Consider the following 6,924-nt stretch of genomic DNA (forward strand, 5'->3'; position numbering starts at 1 on the left):
CCAGGGCCCCAAATTCAAGTGCATTCACTGCAAATTCACCACACTGTTTGGCCCTGGGTTTCTGACGCTGTCACTATTGCTTTCCTTGTAAGAACAGTGACAAGCTGAAATTTGGTGGAGGGGCTGGCTTCCAGCTCCCCAGGGATGTGGGTGTGCGAGAGGGTACGAACTGACGCATTTTGCTTTTCTGCAAACTCTCATATTTTCCCCATCCGTCCTAATCCGAGTTCCATGTACCTCTTCAACCAGTGTTTTCATGCTCTCTTCCCAGGCTTTCATTTCTCCTATTCAAACACAATGTCTAGCCCTAAAGTGTGGCTGGCTTTCCTAGTCTCCACCTATAATAAAAATGAGCCTGGCTCATCAGCAATAATGATGGCAACCTCTTCTCAGGTTTATAGTTTTATTACTCAAAATGCTCTTACTGTGAAAAAATCTCCTTCTGGTTTTACGTGTATAATAAATATCCACACAGGCGGGCATGACCAGATTTCGGTACTGGCTGGCTGGCAGCGAGGGCCTTCTCTCCTGCGTCCACCCTGCACACATCCCAGCTCCGCAGGAAACTGGTACGCAGCCCTGGCCCAGCTCCACAAGAAGCTGGTATGCAGCCACGGCTGAGCTATATAGGGAGCTGGTAAGCAGGGAGCTGGTGTGCAGAAACGTGCACATACAAGATCCCGCTGGACATACAAGATCCTGCTAGTCCATCCCCTCCCTGCCCTTCTAGAAAACAAGAAAAAAATACAAATATGGCAGAAGCCTCTGTGGCAAGTCCTCCGCCACTGGCAGGGGCTTTCAGGCTGGACACTGGAAACAAGATTTGGGAAATACAGCGGGAACAAGGGAAGAGAAAGGAGTGCATGTGCACGCTCATCAATTCCCGACAGGAGTGAGGTTGAAGTGAAAAGCTTCCTGATGACCTCCAACAAGCTACTGAAGCATGAATATAGCAGCTAATTGAGAGGCAGAGTTGATTGCCTGCACTGCACTTAAAGGCTTCAGGTTAAAAAAACACAGAAGAAACGTCAAAGCGATATGTGAAATTATACAGGACACAGGCAGAGAGGGCAAGGAGACGGGAATCTGTGGTGTTAAACCTTAACCATGACAAGCAGCAAAATGTTCAAGTGTTAATTTAGAGCCCAGAGCTGATGGGCTTGCACCTTTCTGCCTTCTGAAGCCTTTGCCTGCAGCAAACAGACATAATCAAATTAGAGGAGGCTGTTAAGCACTGGCAGTAAACTGTCCCCTGACACACACAGGGCTGTGGAATATTGCTTAATAACCTGTAAAATTTCTTTCACTCTCACCTGTTTTTTGGTAGGAAGTGATAGTAAATGCAGGATCAGTTTGTCAGTGATGTATGCAAATTTTTTACTTATCCTTAGAAATGTTAACTGTCCCTGCCTCCAAATACTCTGGCGTCTCTTTAATTTCTTTGAGAAAAGAATATGTTTTAGAAAAGACAGCCAGTGTGGCTGTCACTTTCCTGTTGCGTGTGTATTTGTGTGCGTGTGTGTGCATGTACGTGCGATATAGTAGTGCTAGAGCAGGTGTTGCTCGATGATGTGTTGACACTGAAATTAATGTTTATTCTCAAAGCAGTCATTGTGCATCAGGTTCATTCATTATCCTGGAAGAAGGACAGTTTCTTTCTCTAAACTGTCCTGCAGGCACATTTGTGTGGAGCTCTAAGATGAATTCTGCAGTAATCACCAACGCAGTTTCAGCCACGGGCATGTTATATACATTTCATCCGAAGCAAACAGGTAAAAATTAATGCTTAAGTCATCTCCTAGGACTGCCATGTGAGACAGCTGGTAATACAAATACTTAACATTGTAAAACAAAATCAATATTAAGTCCTTTAATAATGCAGTGATTTTATAAATATTAATAATGAGCATCATCTTACTTGTATGTATTCCGAAGTTACAGCAGTTAGTTACACTAGCGACATTAAACCATCTTAAATATATAACCAAAGAAATCACTGCTGAGAACCACAGATACTTCAACGGGTACAGAGGACTTGGCCACTTCAGATTCTTGTGTTCCTTTGTCTGTCCTCAGTCCCTCTGTCCATGACAGTATTTATAGTGTGCGGTCACATGCTGAGGAAACTTGGATGGTATAAAGGCACAAGAATAACTATAAATGAACCAAAAATGAGCACCCCAGAGTAGCAACAATAAGAAAACCAGAAGGCTTTTGGAAAGCAGTGCATTTTATTCCCACTCCTCGTTCTGCAGTCTTCCACTGATGCTATTAAAATACCTCCGCGCGAGGCAATATTTTTATTTTATTGTGCGACAGTCTCTTTTACTGAAAAAGTGGATTGCATTTGCCAAACTCCCATTTTAATTTAGGGGAATTTACAGGTATAAACAGAATACAATATAATCACATTTCAACTATACATGCAAATATACAACATTGTAACAGCAGCTTTTTTAACAGTCAAAACTGTTTGAGTTTCCGCAAGTTTCTACTAATACTTCAACAACAGTAAGCGGCAAAACATTGAACGCTCCCAGGAAAAAGTCCTGCAACAAGAGTCCAGGGGGAGAGCTTTCCACAGCACGTGCCAAACACAGAGTGTACACTATGGGATCTAAGACTGGCATCCAGGTGGTAAAAAGATCCACATTCCTTGTGGACAGAAAACACTGACCACAGTGAAGACAGATCAGAAATGTGGGTTTCTCTTCAGCCATCTGTACGATTACAATGCAGTTCAATATCGTAACGAGTTCAGTAATACAGGAACTGTAAGTCATAGGCACAAACAGCTTTAGGATGCATTTGAAAAACTAACAAAAACCCTATTATATTAGCCTACAAACAATAAATAGTGCTTTTTTTGCAAAAGATGCTGTATGGACCTTGAGCAGAAAGTAAACATTGTATTCGGCATATAGCCAGAATATCTTGATACTCATGAGCTATACATAACGTGTGATGTACAGATTTCAATGCCCCGTGCCCCAGCTCAGCAGCTCCAGGCTTTTAGCCTCAATGTCTTTATAGCTCTCTCTTTCAAAATTCCTGGGTGATGCCAGGTTACCCAACTTCTGCACTCACTCAGAAAACATACTGTCGCCCCTGACGCCTCTGCCTGCATTTATTGACATGACTCTAAAGCTCCCTCAGAGATCAGTTTTGCCAATATTCCCCGCTGGGTAAATTGCTTGTTTCGGATTGCAGTGCCGAACGCGCTGCGAGGCTAATGCTGCCTCCTTGGCTTGAGAAGGCATTGGGCTAGGCTTAATGAGGGCTGTGGGAATAACTGATTTTCAGTTTGGTGGCTTAATAACTACTAATAATAACAACAACAACAATAAACAACTTGGTTCATTTTTTCAGGAGATGATAACAACTTGTTTCAGCCTGTGGTCAAGATGGCCTGATGGCTGGGGCACCCTTTTGGGATGAGGAAGACTCAGAACCAAATCTCTTCACTGCCTAGCTCTCAGCAAAGGTTTGACCTGAGGATGCCCACCTACCGAAAGGGTATCTGCAGGCTAAGAAATACTCAAACATTTGTTTTCCCAGTCTTTCCTGTTAAACGTATGTGGTACAAAATATTAGAATGTTCAGTAGAGGCCCTGCCGGAGGACATGCTTCCCACTTCCCACAGGAGCACTGGAGCGGCCGGGGTGGCAAGGCAGCTCTGACCCTCGCAGCCCGTGGGGACAGTCTGGGCACAGGGGAGCAGCTTCCACCAAAGCCACGGACGTCTCGGCGCCGAGCGCACCGAGCATCCCAGCCCGGGAGTGCTCGGCCGTGGGATCTGCCGGAGCGCGCTGCAGCTCCCTGCCTGCCTGCCTGCCTGCACTTTCTTCCACTGGACACCCCAGTGGGGGGCCAGCGAGGGCTGATGGGCACAAAGCCATGTCCTAACACGTTGCCAGGATATAGCAAACCTGTCCTGCAAAAGCACCCCTGGGAACCCTGGCAAGATGGTGTCCCCAGTTCTGCTATCAGCCTGTACTTCTGAGAGAGGGAGATGGAGAGGACACCTAGGTTCCAGCCCAGGCTCTGATTCACGCAACTTTAGGGTACAAGGAGGGGATAGCACAAGGCACACACTTTCTCCCTAATTTTTTTATAGCCCTCCCAAATCCATACATATCAACATTTCCAAACTCTTTTATTTGGGTCAAGCTAATATTCCCAATGCTACATGTAGTTAAAGCTCATAGAAAAACATCCTTCTTTTGCTAACCAAAGCTTCTCAAAGGTTCAGATCTGGTTCTGCTCTCATGTGCACCACTGCAAGACAAAAGTACTTGTGCTGAAGACACAAACCACCCAATGTAAACCAGGTCCAAGGCCCAGCCTGGCCACAGAATCAGGGAGAGTTTCAATTCTTCAGTTAAGAGGGTGAGTGTACACCAATATAATTGAAGTGGCACAACCTCTAGCCCCATTGCAATTGTATTGACACAGAGGAGCACATAAAAGTACAGTTAATAGGAGCTTATATATTGTAGGAATACATTTATATAGCGTACCTACAATTGGACGGATACAGATACGGCAGTGCATCAACAGAGCCTCCGAATGGTGTTAAAGTCACAAGGCTCCAGACACAAGCTAAGTTACAGGCCACCACCGTGTCACTGGCACTGCCAACTGACTCAGTGGTACTGATGTCCCTCATAGCCCAGGCTGCTGGGCAAGCACCCCGTGACCTCCCATTACCCAACTCTCTCTGTGTCCACAGCAGAGGACTCGGCAACTTTACCTGTGGTGGGTCTAAACTGATGTACTGAAAGCAGCTGAAAGCAAGCCCAAAGCATGAGCAGACTCTGACCTTTTGCTTTTTGACAATGAGGTAAAGTCATCCTACATGATTTGGATTTGTCAGCATTGATGTGGAAATGTATGCTCTGCCTTTCCCCCTGTACAGAGAACCAGGTGTCTGTCCTCAAGCAAGCAGTTTTCAAACCTGCTTTTTAAGGGTTTGGTAGCTCTTCATTCTCTATCAAATAATCCTTCTTTATATAATTAGCACCCCTCACCAACCTCCATACTCCAAGATAGGCATCCTTCAGCGAGCTCCTGTTCACTTCTTGTGAGCCAGTGGCTTTTCCCTGGACCGCCGGTCCCTTGGCAGGTTTCTCAGCACCGTCCTTCTCCTCCTCTCTGACCTGGCTGTCCCCCGTGGCTGATGCTTCCACTGCTGCTTCCTCAGCCCCCTTCTCCTGGGTAATTGCCTCCATCGCAAACAGTGCTTGGTCCCCAGCCTGCCTTTTCCCCTCCTCTTCTCCAGCTTCTTTCTCCAGGTCCTCGTAATTGCCCTGCCGCCTGGTCTCAATGTACTTGGCCACGCAGTAAATGATAGACCCCAAGGTGTTGACCACAACACCGGCTATAAATAACTTTGTGGGCTCCACATCATTGAATGCCACCATGCCCACTGTGATGGTTGCTATGCTCTTCACCACCCCTACGAAGCTGGTGGTCACAGCTGAGTTAATGTAAGTGCAGTGAAGGGTGGTAAAGTTCATGGCACAGCTAATCAGGACGCAAGCGATAAAGATGCATACCATGGCAGGGTCCTTCCACCCCGGGAAGGACCAGACATTGATGGAATCCATGCTGGCAAAGGAGCAGATGATCAGAAAAGGGGTGGCTGAAACAGCGATGGCATACTGAGCTGTCAGGGGTCCGTATTCACTGTCTACACTGGTCTTCTGAATGAGCACCAGGTAGGCAGCGTGTATCAGCACGGCCAGCACGCCTGTCACATAGCCCATAGCATCACCAGTCAGGTCACCAGCTCCTGTCAGGAGAGTCACAGAAAGAAACCAGCATGGTTTTTGCATGTAAGACAGAAAGAGAGCCCTGTTTTGGGCTAGGGGGATATTTAGGAAATAGGCACCTGTGCCCTTTCCGTAACTCCTAAGATTCATCATGCTTTTCCCAAGGCTGAACACATTTACGTCCCAACAGACATATCTTTTGTGTGTGTGTGTGTGTGTGTGTGTGTGTGTGCATGCTGCAGACCTGTTGAACATTACCCACTCTCCCCATAAATCCCACAGCCAAAATCAGATTATGTTCTCTCTTTTGTGAAGACACTATGGGAGATTTGCAGCTGAAATCCCACATACGCACAGCAACGCTGGGCATCCTCTTGCGAGTGCGGGCACGCGTCAGCTCTGGCTGGCGGGGCTCCCTGCCCTCCAGCCCCCCAGCCCTCCTTCTGCTCCCCAGAACAATGCCAAGCCCTGAGAGCCTCCCTGCTGAGCCCCGTCAGCTTCTTTGCAGCTTAAGGTACTCGCCATGTGTGTGTGCTCTGTCCCCCGGGGCAGCCCCCAACCCAGGAGTGTTGCCGGGCCACACAGAGCCAGTTTTGCCTCCCACCCCACCTACACCTCGGCTGGAAATCAACACAGGTAGGGCCCCCGGCCGCGTGGGGTTGCAGCTGACCCCAAAGGTTGTGTCTACGCCTGTAGGATTGCACTTAGCCCAGCAGGGCTGCGGCTGCCCCAGAAGACTCCATCTACCCCTGTAAGGCTGCACCCCCCCCCCCATAAGACCACACCTCCCTCTGTAGGGTTGCACCTTCCCTAACAGGGCTGCAATAAGGTTGCACCTCTAGCCGTAACCGACTCCCACAGGTTCGCAGGGGCCCCTGTAGGGCTGCACCGGCTCCCGTAAGGCCGCAGCGATCTGCGCCGGGTTGCGCTCAGCCCTGTGAGGTCGTTCCTGTCACAGCGGGGCTGCAGCCACCCCGCCAGGTCGCACCTGCCCCCGTAAGGTTGCGCCTGCCACAGCGGGGTTGCGGCCGCCTCCCCGCCCGGGGTTGCACGCCGGCCCCCCCCGCCGTATCCTCGCGCCTTCCCCGCGGGGTGCCGCTGCCCGCCCCGTCCCGCCCCGAAGCCCAGGCGGAGCGGCGGGGGCTGCCGG

The 6,924-nt window shown here is 48.8% G+C and overlaps 1 protein-coding gene across 1 annotated transcript in view; it reads right to left on the bottom strand.

The window, feature by feature from the left end:
* Positions 1 to 4,964: 4,964 nt before the first annotated feature.
* Positions 4,965 to 6,924, bottom strand: part of SLC35D3 (solute carrier family 35, member D3) — a 6,002-nt gene continuing 4,042 nt past the window's right edge. The window contains exon 4 of the mRNA XM_010575030.1: positions 4,965 to 5,794. Within this exon, the coding sequence (XP_010573332.1) occupies positions 4,965 to 5,794 (830 nt within the window). The remainder of the gene's footprint in view (positions 5,795 to 6,924) is intronic.

The sequence above is a fragment of the Haliaeetus leucocephalus genome, unplaced genomic scaffold (assembly GCF_000737465.1).
Source record: "Haliaeetus leucocephalus isolate CR32 unplaced genomic scaffold, Haliaeetus_leucocephalus-4.0 Scaffold450, whole genome shotgun sequence".
In the NCBI taxonomy this organism is placed as follows: domain Eukaryota; kingdom Metazoa; phylum Chordata; class Aves; order Accipitriformes; family Accipitridae; genus Haliaeetus; species Haliaeetus leucocephalus.